At 53.9% G+C, this 20,481-nt stretch overlaps 1 protein-coding gene across 1 annotated transcript in view; it reads right to left on the minus strand.

Moving 5' to 3' along the window:
* GFRA2 (GDNF family receptor alpha 2) overlaps positions 1–20,481 on the minus strand; it is an 83,978-nt gene that overhangs the window by 48,200 nt on the left and 15,297 nt on the right. The window contains exon 4 of the mRNA XM_080831004.1: positions 3,782–4,136. Within this exon, the coding sequence (XP_080687130.1) occupies positions 3,782–4,136 (355 nt within the window). The remainder of the gene's footprint in view (positions 1–3,781; positions 4,137–20,481) is intronic.

The following is a 20,481-nucleotide window of genomic DNA, read 5'->3' on the forward strand; positions in this document are numbered from 1 at the left end:
GACCACTTCCGTCCACCACCATCACTCTGTCTCACCCGAGGGCACCATTCCCACCCTGCCTCAAGCCTCGACGCTGACCGGTAAAGCTGCCCAGAGGACGCCTGCCCAGGCCGGAACAATGTTCCAGGCCCTCCTCCGTCCCTGCCTTCCACTCGCAGGACCACACCCTTTACAACCATTCATGGCTGGGGGCTGGGCAGGGAGGGGTGGAGGAATGACCTGGTTCTAGACCAGGAGCTCACCCTGTTACACCCTGGAGCACCTAGAACTTTTATCCTTGACCCAGTTCAAACATGCAGGGACTGCACCGTCCGTGGGTCCCACGGTGCCTGCTGTCTCAGTTTACGTCCTGAAGCAGTCTCCCCCACCCGGCTCAGCGCCCCTCGGACACCATCAGGCCTTAGTTCCAGGGACGCCTCATTCCTGACCCTCCCGAAGCTTAAACCTGTTGAAACAGCCCCCGGTTCTATGATGTGAGGCTTACTCCCCAAACTCACGTTCCTGGCTTCCCCCACCCCTAGGAAAACAAATGAAAAGCCCCTCTGGCTCTTCAAACGACCCAGAGGTTCTGTGAGCGTGAAATCACCCTGCTCTACAGTCTCCCCTCTCACGCAAGACGGCAGACCCCCCCCGGGAGCCACACATGTCATTCTTCCATAACAGGACTCGCGAAGGGGGTCCCAGGGCTCCTCTGCTACCGCCCCTCCTGGAGACGGCTGAGGGGGGCTTGCCCACTGGCCACAGTTTCCCCAGCCCACAAGTGGGCACAGGCTCCTGAGGGCCCTGGCCTGTCGCTCCCGGGCTCAGGCCCAGCAGCGCTCCAGCTCCCTCCCAGGTCCACCCCCTGGCCCATCTGTCACTGCACATACACTGTGTGAGGAGGCCTGGCGGGTCATGTTAGCACCTAGAAGGAGGGAATCTATCACCTTCTGGAACCACGATGCTCCCTTCCATCATGTTTTGGGACTCATGGGACCCACCAAGGTCCCGCTCTATCCCAGCCACCACCGGGCTCAGAGCCCCAGCTCAGCGACTGCTAGGCCTGCGGCATTCACTCCTGACTTCCTTGGTAGGGCCCTCACTTTCTTCTTCTAACCATGCTCCTGTTGTATGCACAGTTTCGTTTCTTTTCTTTTTCAAGATTGATTTATTTATTTTAAGATTTTATTTATTTATTTGACAGACAGAGATCACAAGCAGGCAGAGAGGCAGGCAGAGAGAGAGGAAGGGAAGCAGGTTCCCTGCTGAGCAGACAGCCCGACGCAGGGCTCGATCCCAGGACCCTGGGATCATGACCTGAGCTGAAGGCAGAGGCTTAAACCACTAAGCCACCCAGGCGCCCCTGATTTATTTATTTTAGAGAGGGAGAGAGCGCGTGTGTGTGAGCAGGAGGAGGGAGAGAGGGGAAGGGAGAAAGAATCCCCGGGCCCACTCCCTGCTGAACATGGAGCCCGATGTGGGCTTGATCCCAGGACCCTGAGACGTGACCTGAGCTGAAATCACTAGATAACAGCCAAACCGACGGAGCCACCCAAGTGCCCTGCATAGTTTGTTTTAAATGGCCTCAATCAGTGTCTATTGGTGATAAGGCCCATTTTTTTAAGGAAGCAAGAGAGAAAGGCCCACCTCCTTCACAGCTCTCCGGGCCCTGCAGCTGGCTCTGAGGATCAGGACCAGAGCCTCAGAACTCAGCGACTTGTTTTCCAAAGCTAACCAGCACTCCCCCTTCATCCAACATGGCCCCAGCACTCCCCTGGTACAAAGAGGCCTCCCTTCCCTCTGCAGCCTCTGACTCAGTACTCCACTTGTGCCTCCTGCCAGGCCCAGACCAATCACAGCTGGCTTCAACCCTCCACTCATACACTCACTCACTCACACAGATTCACACACTCCCTCACACATACACACCACACACATACACTTTCCTATACTCTCACACTCTCACACACAGACACACTCCCTCTCATGTCCACTCACACCTATACACGCACATACGCACCATGAGGCATCACATCTCAGTCACTCCCTCCCTCAGGAACCCCCTTCTCTTCTGCAATCTGGGCCACTCTCTCCTGGCTGTCCTTCCACGTGTGAGCCTCCCTGTCACAAGCCCCCCGTTCTCTGTCCCTCCCTGAAGAACCTGTGTGTCCAGCAGAGCTCTGACTCACTATCCACACCAATGGCTTCTCTTATCTTCAGGCCTCTCCAGCCTAGTCTCCCTCTTGGGCTCCACCAACCCACCCTGCACCATTCCACCCACTGCTGGAGCTCTAACCACCAATGAGGTGTCCAGCAGCTCCCAAACCCACTTCTCCACTCTAGCCGCTTTACTGGGCATGCCCCCAAACAGAGCCAAGGTGATGGCAACAGACCTCCAGGCACCACAAAAGCTGCACATCCAACCCTGCCCCACACACACACACTGAATGGCTCCTTCATCCCATAGTTACTTGACTAGGAAACATGGCGGTCATCATTCATTTATCCATTTCAGTGATGTTTGTGGAGTGCTCACCATGTGCCAGGCTCTCTGTGTAGGATGAGGTGTGGCGTAAACAAAACAGAGATGACTTATGCCCCCAGGAAACGAAACATTCACCCAATCACCCAGTCCTGTCAAGTCTACTCACCAATCATATCTGAAATGGTACACTTCTCTCCGCTCCTACAGCTGCTGGCAAACCAGCGTCCAGCACATCGTGAGCAAACTTCTGTTTCTCCAGCAGCCCCATTTGTGGCCTCCCCAGCCCACCCACCGCCCTCACCGTGTGCACCCACCATCTGTAGCGCCCCATAAGGCCAGGCTCTCTCCTACAGCCTCTGCACACGCTTTTCCAGCTGACGACACTCCAGGGCTTCCTCCTTCTCATTTTTCAAGTTTCAGCTCAACCCCCTTCCCTGGGCCCCCAGGCTGAGGCAGATGTCCCTCCCTGATGCTGCCTCACTGGAGAGCCCACAGTCCTCACGCCCTTGCACTGGGACGGCTGCCTTGTCTGTCCTCCCTTCCGGACCGGCTGTTTCTCTCAGAGCACAATGTTCGCCTCTGCAGGCCCTGAGACCTGAGTGGTGGGTGCAACAGGGGCTAGATAAACACTTAACAGCAAGCAGAGAAGACAGAATTGTGCAGAAGCACATTTCCACTCACCATAACGACAACCGAAGAAACCTTCCCAATCATTAAGCTACACTTACTAAGCATTTCCTCTAGGCCAGGCTCTGTGCTAAGCTTGGGGCACACATCCCATCCTGTAATCTTCACGAGGACCCTGTGATATGGGCACTGTTAGTCCTGTTCACAGGTGAAGGGGAGCCGACTGGAGAAATGTTTACAACTTGCTCCCAAGGACACAGCGAGGGAGCAGAAAGTCAAACCCGGGCAGTCAGACTCAGACCCGCACTCCAGGGCCCCACCAGCCTGGCTCAGCCCCCGGGGAGGAGGGAGCTACCTCTGTGATGCAGAGGAGCCCCTTCCTGACGGCCACACCACGTCCCCGGGGACATGAGGTGGGGACTTCCTTCAGAGGCGGGACCGAAATCACTGAAGGTCCCTTCTTAGTCCAGGCTCTAGGGGTCTCTGATTTGAAATTCTACGCTCCTTGGCTTGGTCACCTTGGTTTCGAACAGTGCTAAGCACGCGCTGAGCAGGGAGCCGGCAGACAAACCACAAGCCCGCGCGCCAGTGAATGAATGAATGAACGAGTGGCCGGCAGTTCGGTCTGCGCGTGTCCGCGTCCCCAGGGTCCCGCGCGCGTGGAGTCCCGACCCACGGCGGCGCGCTTACCGGCACAGGTGGTCCGTCCGGCAGACGCTGCGGAGGTCCAGGCAGTTGGGCTTCTCCTTGTCCTCGTACGAGCAGCTGGGCAGGATGGTCTGGCGGCGGCGCTCGGCGCACGCCTGGTCCTGGCAGGAGCAGAAGAGCATGCGGTAGGTGTACTCGCTGGGCACGCGGTCGAAGAACTGGCGCAGGGCCTTGTGGCACTTGCGGCGGTTGCAGCGCTCCGCGGGCGAGATCTCGCGGTTGCAGATGGAGATGTAGGAGGAGCGCAGCTTCTTGCAGTTGTCGTTCAGGTTGCAGGCCTTGGCGGCGTCCAGGCAGTGGTTGCTCTTGGCGCTGACCGCGGGGTCTGCTCCTGTCCCTGGAGGGGGAGGAGAGAGCATGTCAAAGGCCAGCCGGGGGACGGAGGCCCACAGCCACCTGCTCCCCGGGGACACCTCCCAGCGGTCATGATCCCCTTCGCCTCAGTCTCCTCATCTGTGAAGTGGGGACACCTAACAGGCAGCTAGAATTAAATGAACGACTAAAGGAGTCCACTACACGCTTAGGACAGCCCCTGGTACAGAGCAATTGTACCTGTGGGGAGCTCTGGTGAGGAGGACTGTTCATTCCCTCTTGTTTAAAACTTACAGCCAGGAGCACCTGGAGGGCTCAGTGGGTTAAGCCTCAGCCTTCGGCTCAGGTCATGATCCCTGGGTCCTGGGATCAAGCCCCGCATCAAGCTCCCTGCTCAGCAGAGAGCCTGCTTCTTCCTCTCCCTTTGCCTGCTTCTCCCCCTACTTGTGCTCTCTCTCTCTGTCAAATAAATAAATAAAATCTTTAAAAAAAAAAAAAAAAGTATCACAACCAAAATGGCAAGCAACTAGGGGTTCACAGTCCTGTTCACAAACGGGGTTAACCGAAAATAAAGTGACTGGCTCTAGTCCATACAACCGAATGGCAGCTGAGGCAGGATGGGCCCCCAGGCCCCCAGGCATCCAGCAGCTGCACATTTGAGCAGGCTTCTGGTTGGGGTCCTGCTGGCATTCAGGGAGGGACAATTCCCATCACGGGATCTTCAGCAGCCACCACCACCACGATCAGGGCCACCACAGGACCACTGAAACTGTCCCTACACATTTTAGAAGGCCCCAAGGCAGGGGTGCTGCAGGGGCCAGTTGGTCCAGAGAACCATTACAAAGGATGGTGCCAGTGGGAGACCAGCAGGACGAGGGAGAGGCTAGAGGCCAGCTCAGACTCTAACAGGGCCGAGCACATAGCCAGCCAAAGGGTAGGCATGCTGGATATGGTGACTTCAGCGTCAGTGCCGTGCCCTTGAGTTTGGTATCACTGCCCGTGGAGTGGAGCGTCTCGGACATGAAGCAGGATTCTCGGGAATTCCCAGGCTCCCTTTGTGGTGGCTACCCTATCCCACAGGTCTCAGCTCTTCTAAGGACCACCTGACCCTCCCCTGCCAGCCGACCCCCACCAGAGAGGTCCTCTTGGCCATCCTAATGACAGACAGTGGAGGGAGGCGGGAATCCAGTCCGTGCATGCCCACCTGAGATGTTCGGACAGAGCCAGACGGCAGATCACCTAACCCTACCTCTTGATTTCACAGATGAGGAAACTGAGGTGCTAAGTGGGCAAGGGCTTGGCTCGGGTCACCCAGCACACTGGGAGTAAACCAGAGCAGGGACCCAGTCGTGCCAGCACTGTGTACACCAACAGCTTCACTTTCAGGGTGGGTGAGCTGCACCCTTTTCATTCATTCTTCATCCACCCAGTAAAGTCTTGCCAATATTTAGTGAGCACCACCCCTGTCGTGGTGTTGGGAAGGATGCAGGGTGAGGGAGGCTGACAGCATGCCCCTCTCCACACAACCCCCCCACCACCGCCCTGGCCAGCATAGGTGCCTGAGCATTCCAGCACAGCTCCTGGTGTTTAGGTCTCTGGGTCATTAAAGATCTACCAAATCCCTCTCTGCACACCCTCTTTCTGCTAGGTGTTATGTCAGATACAGATGTGTAAGAGCTGGTCCCAGTTCTCGAAGAGCTCACAACGCTAGCTAGGAAACCGAGAGACAGAATAGCATAGCATAGTGGTTAAGACTGGGTGTTCTAGACCTGAGCCATCGTCACTGGACGGCTCTGCTGTGTGGCTTTGGACAAGTGACTGAATCTTCCTTTGCCTCAGTCTACAAAAGAGTACCTCCCACATAGCATCGCTGTGAGCATGAATGAGCTAGCTCATTTTTTTCTCTTGCCTGCATGGTCAATTTGCCCTGTCTACGAGATCATCCCCATCAGCTGTTACACCACCGGTCTTTAAGGGAAAAAAAGCCTCCTTGTGACCATACACCCACCGTTAAGGTACCACCTTATTTTTCTGCTTCCTTGAAAGCAAAACCCCTCAAAGGCATTGTCCATACCAACAATCTCTTTCTCCCCTCCAGGTCTCACTTGGACCCACTGCAGCCTGGCATTGGCCTCCGCTCTTGCCAGTGGTCAGGGGTCCTGGGCCTTCCTCTTCCTCAGCCCATCAGGACACTGGACACAGCCAATGGCCCCCTCTGGTCCCCTTTCCTCACATCCTTCCCCTCTCTGCTGCTCTTCCTGTACTCACCTGAGCAGCCTTCAGCCCTCTCCTCTAGATTCAGCCCCCTCTTCTCTCTGTGCACCCACTCCCTGGGGCCCTCATGGCTTGTCCCTACCCAGATCTCCCCCTGGACCCCAGATCTGTATGTCCAACTACTTGCATGCCCTCTCTGCCTGAAAGGCTGACACCCGCATCTCAAACTTAACCAAACCTATGTGTTCCCCACGAGGCTGTTCCCCAGCCCTAGTCCTCCTCATCCCTCTGAAAACAATTCACCCTCCCAGTAGCTCAGGCCAAAAATCTTGGTACATCCATGACTCCTCTCACATTCACACACCACGTCAGAAAAACCAGGAAGTTTCACCTCCAAAATACATGCAGAATGCAAGCATTTCTCACCACTGCAACTGCTCCCACCACTCTACAAGCCGTCCTCACCGCTTGCTGGCAAGAGCTTCAGTTCCTCATCTCCCTGCTGTGTCCTTGTGCCCATCCCATCCCCTGCCTCAAAGCAATCTTCTCATCATATTTGGAGTGAACCTTCTAGAATCCAAGGCAGAGAGATAATGTTCCTGGGCCCCAACGCTTCTAGTGGCTTCCCCTCTCACTCGGGGTATGGTCTTCAAGACTTTGTATCTGTACTGTCCAATATGGTAGCTGCGAGCCACACATGGCCATGGAACCTGAAATGTGGCTAACCCAAAATGAGAGGTCCACACCAGATTTTGAAAATTTCCACAGGTTTTTAAGACTTGCTAAGAAAAAAAATAATAATAATGTAAAGCATTTAATTAATAATTTTTTAGTTTGACTACATGGTAAAGCAATAATATTCTGGAAATATCTCAAATATATTGTCAAAATTAATTTTACTTGCTTCTTTTTACTTTTTTAATGTGGCTACTAGAAAACCTAGAATTATATAGGTGACTCATATTTCTGTTAGCCTGCACTGTTCTAGATGACCTCACCTCCTACTCCTCCTGGTCACTTTCTCCATTCTAGCCACAAGGCAGAATGCTCTTCCTGGACTTGCTCTTCCTGGACTGTGCCCTGACCTCAGGGCCTTTGCACTTGTTTCCTCCTCCTGGAAAGCTCTCCACCATCACCTTTCCTCATTTCTTTCAGGTGTCTGTTCAAATGCTACCTTATCTGTGAATCCTTCTGGACCACACTATACATAATAAGAAACCACTCCCCTTACCCCTGCTCTGATCTCTTTTTCCCACACCTCATCACTGTCTACCACAGTGTACGCTTCCTTAGTCATTTGTTTGTGTCAAATACAAACTCCATAAAAGCAGGGGCTTTACTGGTTATACTCACTGCTGTATCCATATTTCCCAATGTCTGGTACATGGTAGGTGTTGAAGACAAATTTAACAAGTGAAAGAATAAATGTACCTAGAACAATATTTAATTCCTAACAAGTACTCAAAAGTTGTTGGCTAATGTTATTAAAGAAGCCAAACTGACACAGAGTCAGCAATAGAGGTCAACATAAGACCACGTGTAAGCCAGTATCCATGTGGCCCAGAAGGGTGCAGATGTGGAAGTCGGGGAGCGATGGACAAAGACGGGACCTCACCCCGACCCCCTGCCAACAACAGCCCCAAAAAATGTCAAAAGAGAAAAGTTCCCTCTCTTCTTCTCATAAAAACAAAAGGGGGATTAAAGCAGAAAGAGAATCAAGGTTGGTTTTCCCACTCACTGGATAAACAAATCTTTACTGAAGGCCTACCGTGTGCCAAGCAGTTCCTCAGAGACCCAGCTGGAAACAAAGGGCCTGAACTGTGCGCCGGGGAAGTCAGGGTGCTATGGGAGCAGAGAGGAAAGCATCGTGCCCAGACCAGGGGTCACGGAAGCCGTGGTTTCTGAGCTGAACCTACAGCATGAGTCAGAGGAAGCAAAAAGGGTACAAAGCAGGTCCCGGTCTGAGTCAACAAAGAGCTGGGCAAAAGCTGGGAGGAGCTGACAGCAATTCAGGAAGCCTGGAGATGAAGACTGACAGAGGGACCCAGGAGAGCAGAAGAGGGGCTTGTCCACAGTGGGGTGCGGCCTCCCAAGCAGTCGCCCCAAGCTGAGGCCACACCATCCTGCCCGGGGCCAGGATCCAAGGACGCCCGTCTGCACACGGGCTGTTCTGCGAGCACCCCGTCTACAAAGCCTTCTCTCCACCCGCCAACCAGGCTAGGCTTCCACATTCCCTGCACCTGTCAGGACGCCGGCGGGCAGAAGGGAAGAGCCAGCAAAGCAGCCTGGGGCGGAGGTGGAGGGGAGCGAGGACGGCGAGGGCCCCGGAGAGGAGCGGGGCGACTCGGCACACGGAGCAGCAGCTAATTCAGGCCTGCGGCTGCTTTTAGGTTCCCCAGGTGCTCTGCCCCTGCTCCTCTCAGCGTGTTCCTGAGCTAATGCCGGAGTAATTACAGCCTCAGTGCCTTCCATTTGGAGCTTGAATAGTGAAAGCTTGTGCTAGGGGGCGGGAAATGTAAACCCCTGGGCCAAAACTTGGTAAATTTCCTAGAAAAAACAATAAATGTGGCAACTGTAACAGCAATTGCCTAGTTGCAGGGAAGAGGCCCCTTCCGACCCTCCTGGAGCGGGTGCCCACCCTGGTAGAGAACGGCCCCTTCAGACCCTCCCCCCCACCCCCGGAGCAGGTACTGGCCCTGGCGAGAATGCCCCGGAGGCTGGCCTGGGCTCGCCTTTCCTTTCTAGCAAGGAGGCACGTTCCCAGGGCAGGCAGGCTGACCAGACAGCCCCTTCCCACGCACCCTGCCTCTCTCTCCACCACTGAGCCACCTCTCCCCTGGCTCCAGAAGGCTTCTGTTTTCTCTTCCCACCACTGGAGGAAGAAGGAGGGAGTGCTAGATTGCAAACACCAGCCTCCCCCAGTGTGGGGCTCAGCCTCTTGATTGAAATGTCCTAAGGGTAGGAAAGGGAGGCCGCTGCTACCCCTCCCCTCACGCCCCCCCACAACCCTGGCAGAGACCACACAGGACCTGCGAAGGCCTCAGGCACTAGAAGGGCACATAGGCCTGGGCCAGCCTGCTCTCCACACTCACTCTGCTTACCCCCCACACATCCAGGTCTCCCGGGTCTGCTGAGAGGCGCCCAGATGGGCCAAGGAGTCAAGGGAAACAGCTGCCCCAGGGAGAGCGAGCGGAAACTGAACCAGACCTGGCACTTTCCAACGCCTTGGTGACCACAGCCTCTGGGCTTCCGCCCCTGGGAGACACACCCTGGCTTCTTCCTGCCCTCCCTCCCTGTCCTTCCCTGAGGCCAGAGCCAGGGAAACAACCATAGAGGGGCTCCCTCACCCCAGCCAAGCCTCACCTGCCTCCCCTCCTTCCTCCTGGGGAGCTTCCCTGAGCCAATGACCATCAGTCCCTAGAGCTTAAAACCAATATCCTCGAAATAAGTGTATGACCTTGTAAGGAGCCAAGTTTGCCTTGGTCTACCTCTGCCATTTCGGCCACGCTACCGGTACCACAAGTACAAATATTTAATTTCTCCTTTAAAGAACTCTCTTAATACATAAGTAAAATGTTTAAATTCTTTAATTGACTCACTTTTTAAATGTTTTAAAGATTTATTTATTTATTAGAGAGAGGGCAAGTGCACTTCCAAGAGGGAGCAGGGAGGGGCAGAGGGAGAGAATCTCAGGCAGATTCCACACCCAGCACAGAGCCCGACCCCAGGCTCGATCTCACAACCCTGAGATCATGACCCGAGTGGAAACCAAGAGTCAGACACTTAACTGACTGAGTCACTCAGGCACCCCTTTACATTTTTTAATACCTACCCAGATTTATCCTAAATGATAACATCTATGTTAGTTCTGGACTTTTCTAATATGTGTTAAAATGCACTGCTATTAAAATAAAAATGTGTATTCCTTGCCCATCTCCCATTCCAGCAGCCTTGTGTGTGCGGTCGGAGGGAGGTCACTGATTGACAGCTGAGGCTCTTCAACTTCCGTGCATTTGGGAGTCACCCGAAGTGCCCATTACATGCAAACGCATGGGCCCCACGCCTCCCCATCAAGAGCTCTGCGACGGTGCCTAAGAATCTGGATTTTGTAAGCTCCCCGGTGATTCTGAGGCTGCCTTCTGAACTTGCGGGACCACAGACTTGGAGCAGGGGCTGGGCTGGCTGCACCCTCCTCAAACACGCAGACTCCCAACCCAACACACCGTTTACCAAACCCACCCTCAGCTGAAGGCAAAGCACTTTGCAGATTTCCCGCCCCCTAGCACTGACAGCCCTCTGTGGTCATCAGAGCATGCCCCCTGGGGGCCTCACCCCCAACCTCACCAGGAGGCTCATCAAGGCTGACCTTCCAGGGGCCAACAGACCTCTCCCTGTGGGAGCAGAAATCATCAGAGCGAGTGTGGAGGGCGCTCCGTGATTCTTGCAAAGCAGCGGGGCGCTGGGTGCTTCTGTTCTGCTTCTGGCCTTCCAGGAAACTGCCAGCCTGTTGCTTACCCCTAATCTCATTTCCGGCTGCGGTGTCCAGCGGCAAGCCCACCCTGGCTCCCTGGGCCCTACTCTGCAGCTCTGCCAGTAGAGCAGGAGTCTGAGGCCTGATTGTCTCTGCCTCTCCCAACAGGTCAATCCCCAGACAAAGCCTGGCCCTCTCTGGGTCTGTCTCACCTGGAAAATGACAGGTTTTGAACTGTATGATTCTCCTGCCTACCCTCACCCCCCCTACACACACACACACACACACACACAAACACACACACACGTAAGATATGAGGGAGGGAGGAAGGGAGTACAGGGAGTGAGGAAGCTCCTGTCCCACCTCATTTAGAAACAGGCTAAAAGGAGTTCACCCTGGCCCCAGGCAAACCCAGCACGTATACTCACAGAAACACGCTCATGTGTCCTAGGGCTCACGGTTGCACCTGCCTCCTCCATGCCCAGACCCCAGGTCCCTGTCGCCTGACAGTCAGTCACACAGCTGTCAGTCAACAAATATTTTCAGGTATTGACCACATGCCCTAGAAACCCAGCTGTGAACTGGGAAAACAGAGTCCCTTCTCTCCAGAGGCTTTCAGTCTAGTGAAAGACTGATAAATATATATATGAACAAATAAATAAGTGATGATAAGTGCTGTGAAGAAAATAAACTAAGGGAATTCCGAAAAGAATAAATGGGGGATGGGAGGGCCTGTCCTAGGATGCAACATCCAAGCTGAGAAAGAACGGTGGGCAGGAAGAGTGAAACACGCAAAAAAAAAAAAAAAAAAAAAAAAAAAAAAAAATCCAGGGTAAGAGAATCCGAAGCGAAAGGAAAAGCAGGTGCAAAGGTCCTAAGACAGGCCTGAGCTTGGTGTGTTCACAGGCCAAAGGGTGGGTAAAGTGGCTGAGGTTTACCTTAATGAAGCACAAGTAAGAGAGAGAAGCCACAGGTGGTAGTGTGGGTACTGCAGTGACTACGGAGACATCAAACACTGAGCCCACTGTGCATATAACTTGGAGAAAAAACCAACAGGGTGAGTTGGACGCTGAACAGGAAGAAAGAAATCCAGGAAAACTCTTAGGTGTTGGGCCTGAGCACCAGGTGGATGGTGGAATCACTTGGGAAACAGGAAAGACCTGGAGGGGAAAAGGAGGGCAGAACTAAACACATCATAATGTTTTCACTTCAAGTGTGAGATGCCTACTAGCTGTCCAAGTGGAGATGTTGAAACGGCAGGAGGACAAATGAGTCCGGGGTGCAGGAGGCAGGTCTGAGCTAGAGGCATAAAACAGCATGACTGATGTGGAGGCCGCTTGCTGCCATAGGACTAAATGAGGTTGCCTAGGTTGAGGGGCGCTAAAGAAGAGGAAAGGGCTCAGGACAGAGCTTCGGACACCGTCATTCAGTGGACGCTGGGAAGGAGAGCACCATGTGGTGGTGGGAAGTCAGGGGTCCTGGGAACCAAGCCAAGACCTTCAAAGAGAAGGACAACTATTCAACCAAGTCCAAATAATTAGGGACATAAGGGTGAACAGAGAGGCAGTCGACAAGGAGATATAGACAAAATACACTCTAAATAGGGCTGGATGGAAGACAGGACCGGTGGGGAGCTAGAGGGAGCGCACCTTCCCCATTGGGTTCCAGCCACCCACACCATCATCTCCACACCCCTCTGCCTCAAGGGGCCATCCATGCCCAGCTGCCCCTCAAGATCCACTCACTCCCAACGTTGGCATACTGAGCACCCGTACATGTGGAGCACAGCTGGAGAAATGAACAAAAGCAACAAAGCCTCCTGCCCTCCTGGAGCTTACATGCCAGGATGAATGAGATTATAATGAAGTAACTAACGGAAACTTACCCTTGGCCCCAGGCTTGCTCTGCAGGCTTCACGAGGGTCCCTGCCCATCCCTGCTAGGGGCTGGCTGGTGTTTATGAGCAGGAGCTCTGGCTCAGCTGGGAGGCAGAGGACCTCGCTGGGCCACCAGCTAGCAGAATGAGCGTCACAGGTTACGCAACCTCTCTGAGCCTCGTTTATTTTCCTCATCTGCAAAATGAGGATGAAACCCCCAGCCTGCCAGCCCATAGGACAGTGCTAATGATTAGAAAGGATAAGATAGAAAAAAGTCCTCTCGTGGTTTCCGGGACATGGCACACGCACCATAAATGTTTGTTTACGAATGTGTTCCCCACCTGGAAAGATCTTCCCTCCTCCCATCTCTCCACAGTCACATAACCCTGCAGAAGAGACTCACATCATGCACCTCTTGCTCCAGCCCCACACCCCACACCCCACAAGATAGAAGGGTGCCCAGTCTCCTCACTGGGGAGCAAGAGGCAGGGGGCAGAGTGCTCTCGGGTCATCCAGAAGCCTAAGAGAGTGGGAACTCCAGGCTCTTCCTCACCACTGAGAGTGGCAGCCAGGAGCCCCATAGCGTCTGCATGAAGTGGTACCTCAGCTTCCCCAAGAGATGACCTTGCCAGTCCCAGTGCCTCACCTGTCAGCCATCTGGCCTCACTCAAGGCCCAGGGATCCAGTGGGACCGCCACCTCCATCCCCGCCGCTGTGGGTGCTGCCCTCCTCAAACCAGCGGCAGTCCCGGGCTCCCCTGTATCCTCAACCTTCCCTGGGATCTCCCCCTCACCCCCAGCCCCACACAACAGGCAGCCGCCCCAGTGCCCTCCAGGGTCGGCTGTGTTTTTGGAAGCAGGCCAACCCACCAAAAGTCCATTTGATGAATGGCAAATTCAGTGAAAATCAATTCCAAAAATCGATTGCTCTTGAATATCATTTTATATTTTGTCAAATCTTAACCACTGTCAGAATTCTTTCCCATTCTTCAAAAGCCTTATTAGTCTTAATTTTGTGTTTTAAGCAATTAAAAATTAAAATTTCATTATTTCACATTGGAAGGGAATTTTTCAGCCACTTTCAAGGGCTCTGTTCTTTCTAAATGTAGTTTGGATGGGTTTTTTTTTTTTTCCAACTAGAATTTTTACCATACTCACACCAATTCCTGCAATGGTGTGTTAGCTTTAATTTTGTATTTATAACAATTAAAAACCAAAATTGAAGCATTTCATAGTGATGAGATTCACCTAAATCCTTCATCAGCATTTCTTATTCGTGGTGAATGGAGGCAGGATTAGAAGCACCAACCACAAGCTAAAATTTTTTTACTAATTATGAAATACACTTTTCTCACCATCAGAAGCCCTTCTTCACCAAGAAATTCCAAAAAGCCACCTACAGCTGCAGTTTTAACCTTCGTACCTCACATCCTCTCTTCCATCCTGCCCAAATCAAGCTTCCAACCCATGGCCCCACTAAGACAGTCCGGTCAAGGTCATTAGTGACCTCTATGCTGCCAAACGTAAATGTCTCTAAACTTCTCTGACTTGACCTCTTGGCTACATTGGGCATAGGTGACCCCTTCCTCCCTCTTGAGACCTGCGCTTCTCTTGGCTTCCCCCACACCCCTGACTTGGTTTCCCCTTCCCCATCAGCCCTCATCTCAGCTTCCTTGCTTGCTTTTCGCCCCTGCGTGGAGAGCCCAGCCTCGCTCTCTTTCTATCCACACACTCTCGCTAGGTGACCTCATGGGTCCACAGCTTTAAATACCATCTATATGCTAACGACTCTCAACCTACGTCTCAACCCCGATCTCTCCTCAGAACTCCAGGCTTACACCCAACTGCCTACTTGGCATTTTCAGGCGGAGGACTGACTAGAACCTCCACCCTACTGTGGCCAACAGAGGACTCCAGATTACTGTCCCCCAACCTCTCCTTCCCTGTCCCCCATCCTAATACGTGGGAGTACCATCACGGTTCAAGCCTAAATCGCCAGTTGTCCTGGGCTCGGTCCTATGCCAGATCCCAGATCACGCACCCTCTCCAGCCCCTCCTATCTTAGGAGGCCAGCCAGTGCAACAGCCCCTAACTGCTCGCCAGCTTCCTCCCCTGCCCGTGCCCCTCCCCGCCCCACGATCCACTATCCCTAGCGCAGGAGTAAGCTTTCCCGAGTAGAAATCATACTGTGCTACTCAAGTGATTAAAATCCTCCAACGTTTCTCATCACTCTTAAAATGAAACCGAGAGTCCTTAACCTGCCAGCCACAGCCCAGGGAGCTGGCCCCTGCCTGCACCTGTGCCCACCTCCCAACCACCACCTCTCCCTCACTCACCGGGCCCCAGCCACATTGCCTTTCCAGGCCCCACCCTCCCGAAGGTCCTTGGGACCTTCCCCTAGATGTGCCCTCTGCCATTCCCCGGATTCCATGGCTAGATCCTTCCCGGGATCCCGACTTTGGCCTTCCCCATTGGGAAGGGCCACCAGCCACCTCTATCCTAGCCTCCTATTTAATCCTGAGTGGCATTCGTCACTGTCTTTTTGTTGGTGCTGTTCATTTGTTTGTTGGCTTGTCTTCTGTTTTTCTCTGTCTCAGACAAATCGAAATAAGCTCCATAAGAAGCAATGACTCCCTTGTCTTGTTCACTGACATACCGCCGGCCCCTAGAACAGGGCACAGCACACATGGGATGCTTCTGGAGTTTGAGGGATGAATTCACACACACCCCACGTCTGCGAGACGGGACAGAAGCATCCAGAGTTCAATGATACAACCTCCACATTGTAGGAAGCCCCAAAATACACATATATAGGTTTAGTCCATTATTTTTGTTGATCATGTGAAAATGGCCTTCCCATCTTCAAATGGGAAAATCTCCCATCCCTTACTTAGACACACACCACCCCCCCATACACACACCAACTGATAGACACACACCACCACCCACACACACATACACCAACTCATCGCACACACACACACACACCACTCCACACACAAACACATAACATGCTTACAACACACATACCACCCACACATACACCTACACCAACTCATACACACACACACCCCCACTCCACACACACACATACACCAGCTCATACACACACACCACCCCCCCACACACACCAACTGATACACACACACCACCCCCCCACACACACCAACTGATACACACACACCATCCCCCAACACACGTACACCCCAACTCATACTCACACACCACTCCACACACACATAACATGCTCACAACACACACACACCACACACACCCCCACACACATACACCAACACATACACACACACACCACCCCTCCCCCACACACACACCAACTCATACACACACCACTCCACACACAAACACAAAACATGCTCACAGCACATACACACACACACACACACGCATGCACACACCACCACCTTCCACACACTCTGACCTAACCCCCTTCAGACCCATTCCTTTCTCTCCACAGCCTCAGGGTTAAAGGAGTCTATCAACAGATATGACAATGAATCTTGGAACACTGAAAAAATAAAATAAAATAAAATAAAATAAAATAAAATAAAATAAAATATTTTTAAAAAGGAAAAAAAATTCAACAGATATGGTTGGAAGGGGCATTCCCAGGGCAGTTAACAAAACCCTGCCTTACACCAGGATAAGTAAGATGAACACGGTTCATGGCTAAACCAGGAGCATACTTGGGGGGAGGGGGGTATGTGGAATCTTGTAGAATCATCTCAGGAGGCTCTAAAAAGCAAAGAGACCCAGCCCAGAACTCCCCCCACCCCCGTCCATCACCACTGCTGGCAGAGCCTGTCTTACATACCCGAGGAGAAGCAAGTAGGTGCCCCTAAGAGATATTACTTTAAAAGTACCAGGAGGGGCACCTGAGTGGCTCAGTCAGTTAGGGGTCTGACTTGATTTTGGCTCAGGGCGTGATCTCACGGTCATGAGATGAAGCCCCTCATCAGGCTCTGCCCTGGGTGTGGAGACTTAGGACTCTCTCTCTCCCCTGCCCTCTGCCCCGCCCCCTTAAAAAAGGGGGGAAATGTCTGCACTCCAAAAACCTCACCCCAACCGTGACATCTCAAATCCTACCATTAAAAAGCCTTTCTTTGGTGTTAAACTTTGTTCTCTCCTATTCTTTCCTTCCTTCCCTCCTTCCTTTTTTCTCATAGCAATTTCTTCTTTAGACACAAAGGCAGCAAAACATGATGTCACCAACACCCTGCTCACACCTGAGGGCAAGCAAATCCTCCCCCCAGCTGACAGGAGCTGAGGTCACCCGCACTGATAGGAGAGAGCAGGAAGGGAAACGGAGGGGGAAACACCTCACCCCCCTTGATGGCGCAGCCTGCCTCCTCCCGGTTTCTCCCAACTGCTGACCAGCACAGCAAGAGTCACTGGGCACCTGACTCCATCCACACCATCGCCTCCCCTCCCCCTGTCCCCACAGGCCCTGTCCTGCCCACCCCACGTCCTCTCTCCCTGGCCATGGGATGAGTTCTTCAGGAGAGGGGAGGTGTAAGAGGTGACAGAGCTGCAGCTAAAGCCCAATTTTCGTTGACACTCAGAGTCTCTGACAGCTGTTAGGAGAAGAATGTGATTTTGAAATTTAAATAACACGCTTCTGCATTCGGCTCAGGGAGACAACCTGAGGATAAGCAGTTTATCGCCTAAGCCACCATGCAGGGGGGCAGGGAGAGAGGCTGCCTGCTTCCTCAGCTCCTCCCTTGCCCTCAGTCCCCAAACCTCCCCCACAGCCTCCTCACAGGGGCTGCCTCAGAGGGGGGGCATCTGAGAGGCGCCAGCCAACCCGCTGAGGCTGAGCCTGTAAAGCCCTTTCTCACCAGCCTCAGCTAAGCGACCTGAGGGGAGGAGGGGCTGGGGGCACAAAGGCTCAGGCACCCGCTCAGAGGACCCAGGGAAAGGAAGGGGCCTCCTGAGGCATCTGGCAGAGCCAAGCCAGGCCCCCACTCTGGCCACTGAGGTGTCCTTCACAGAGGCCTGGCTCTGGAGCCAAGGACCTGACCCTCTTCTGCACCCCTCCCCAGCGACCCAGGTCCCTGAGCCATGCAATCATGCTGAGCCCTGTCCTGCAGAAGTCCAAGGCAGGAGTCCCAAGCACAGAGACCCCAGAGAGGCCAACCTCCCCTCTGACACAAGGGTCTCTCTTCACTGTCCTCAGAGCCCACGGGGCCCAGAAGGTGTGTGGTTCCTGCATCACCCCAGCTGGGCGAGGCCTCTAAGCCATGACGCTGCCAGGAATGGCATTCCCAGGACTCCTCTGTCCTCTTCCAAGCCGCTCCTGATTTACCCAGGCTCCTTGAACTCTCGGGGCGGCCCTTGGTCTACACCACCACCATGCCCCTAGCAGGTGTCTAAGTGGGTGTCTGCTCACCCGACCAGACAGTGAGGACATGAGTCTACGTCACTCTGAAGCAGGGTCTGATGTAGTATCTGGAACAGCAAGCTCAATGCTTACTCAACAGGTCGCCCCCACCACGAAGCACTTACGAGCACCCCGCCCTTCCCTAAGCCTCAGATACTCCGAAGATGTGGCACGCACAGCCCCCTCAGACTTGCTTGGACCTCTCCACCACCTGCCTTGTGTGGTCTAACACCCCCCCGGGAGCCATTAGCTCCCTCCCACCCTCAGCAGTGACGCCCACGGCCTTCACCCAGGGTGCCCCCGCGCCACGTACGGAGCTGTGCACGCATCACCAATCCCAGCAGGGCAAGCCCCAACCGCTCCGTTTGATGGGTCAGAGGGATCAGGTGCCCCACCCTGTCGTCACGCAGCTGATAGGGTAAGGCCAAGATGCAAACTAGCTCTAGCAGGCCCACCAAGTTCTCCAGAATCTTCTGTGGATTTGTATTAGGAGCACAGCACTGTGCAAAGCACCCACAGGAATACGAGAAGCATGGATGTGTAGACACAGACCAACACCCTCGATCACACTCGTGCCCCCAGCGCATGAGAGGGCTGTGGTACCAAGGGGAAGGGTGGCTCTTCTCTGTCAGGCACCACCTGCCAGGCTTCTTGGCAGGAATAGGGTCCCCTCCACTCCTAAGCACCCAAAAAGGGGACCGGTGGAGCCCGAACCATCCTTAGGCCTTTCCTGCCCCTATCCAGGCAAGATGGTCCCCCCACCCCAGAGGCTTACTGGTCAAACTGAGGCAGACACCACCCACTGCATCTTCCTCCAGCCCACAAGAGTTCCCAGGCCCAGACATTTCACTAGGCTCCATGTGTCCCCACCCCTCCAAAGTGTGGCTCACCAAGGCCAGGATGCCTCAGCAGGAGCCCTGGGGCCTACTGTCCTATGAAAATTGCCCAGTCACCTCCCACTCCAGCCGCCACCCAGCCCTATCATGGGTGGGAGGCCGCCTCACGTCACTGAAAGGCTTGCAACCATTTCCCAGATGCAAGCTTCCAGGCCAACCACTCCAGAATAAGTTTTAAATAGCTACACATTTTAGTGCAATATCCCCACACTGAGTCAAGCATTTACCTGCAGGATCTCATTTAGTCCCAACAAAAACACTAGAAGGTAGGTGTTTCTATTGCCGTGGAAGAGGAAACCAGGGCTTCGAGGCACCTGCCTGAGGCAGACCCTGGGCAGGGTGGTATCAAGGACTTGAATCCCAGTCCAGTCTGTCCCTGTTCTCAGGGTCTCCATTTCCTTTCCTGCCAGGAGAAGAAGTGGGCCTAGGTGATCTCTAAGTCCCTTCCAGCTGCAGAAAAGACATGTTTGCATAAACATGCTCCAGGCCCAAGCACCCGGTAAGGCCCTCGGGAGATGCAGAGCCCCTTGGAGGCTCCCCACACTCGCCAAGAATGCACAGCCCAGCAGAGGCGGCCATCGCCTATTCCTTCTCCCTGTCCCCCAGGCACGGCCCGTGGTTCCGAGGGAAACCATTGCCTGGGCCTCCCAGACCCTTCAGCCTCGGAATGGAAAACGGAACCCTTCCACCACCTCCCTCCGCCTGAACAGTCTCTCCCTTCCCTAAGAAGACCTTCTTCTCGCCTGTTCCATCCTCTCCTGCCCCCTACGTGTGACGAGCTGGGGTGCGGTATTCACGGGGTCACGGACACCTGGGGATGGAGCGGCTCTCAACTTCAGCCCCCACCCCAAGCCCCTGTTCCCCTACTGAGCATCCTCAGCACAGGCTGGATAACCCTGTTACTCTACCTACATCCTTTCTCAGCAAATCCTCGGTAGCAATCCTGCCCGGAGGGATCCCGTTCCCACTCTACAAACACAGGCAACACAGCTTGAGAAGGCGCAGTGAGGCCCAAGGTCACACTCCACTAAGTGGCCAGGTCAGGATTCAAACCCTGGACTGCCCGCCTTAAGGCCCACACTCTTCTCGAGCACTGCTCTTAGGCTAGAAACAGGAAAATTCTCACTTCCCCATGAACTCTCCCTTCCCACCTGGACGTCTTCAACATCACTGCCGCCATGGTTCAGGGCAGAGCCAGCCTGCTCTCCTCCCAGCCTTGGACTCAGGGCTAACGGGACACCGGTAATCCCAGGCCCAGTCACTGATCCTAGGGCCTGTCTTTGAACTAGGCAGAGAGGAGGGGAGGCTGGTCCCTGCCCCAGAGCCTCTGGCATCAGACAGTGCTGGAGGAATCCTGGCAGCTTTTTTTGCCAGCAGATTCCCAGTGGGACTTTCTGAGAACCCCAACAGAGAGAGGAGGCCAGAGATAAAGAACACATGTCCCAGGAGGCCCCAACAACAGGGATCCAAATTCTTAGACACTAGATGTGAAGGAGATAGTAGCAACTGAACCCCA

The sequence above is a fragment of the Martes martes genome (assembly GCF_963455335.1).
Source record: "Martes martes genome assembly, chromosome: 2".
Classification (NCBI taxonomy): domain Eukaryota; kingdom Metazoa; phylum Chordata; class Mammalia; order Carnivora; family Mustelidae; genus Martes; species Martes martes.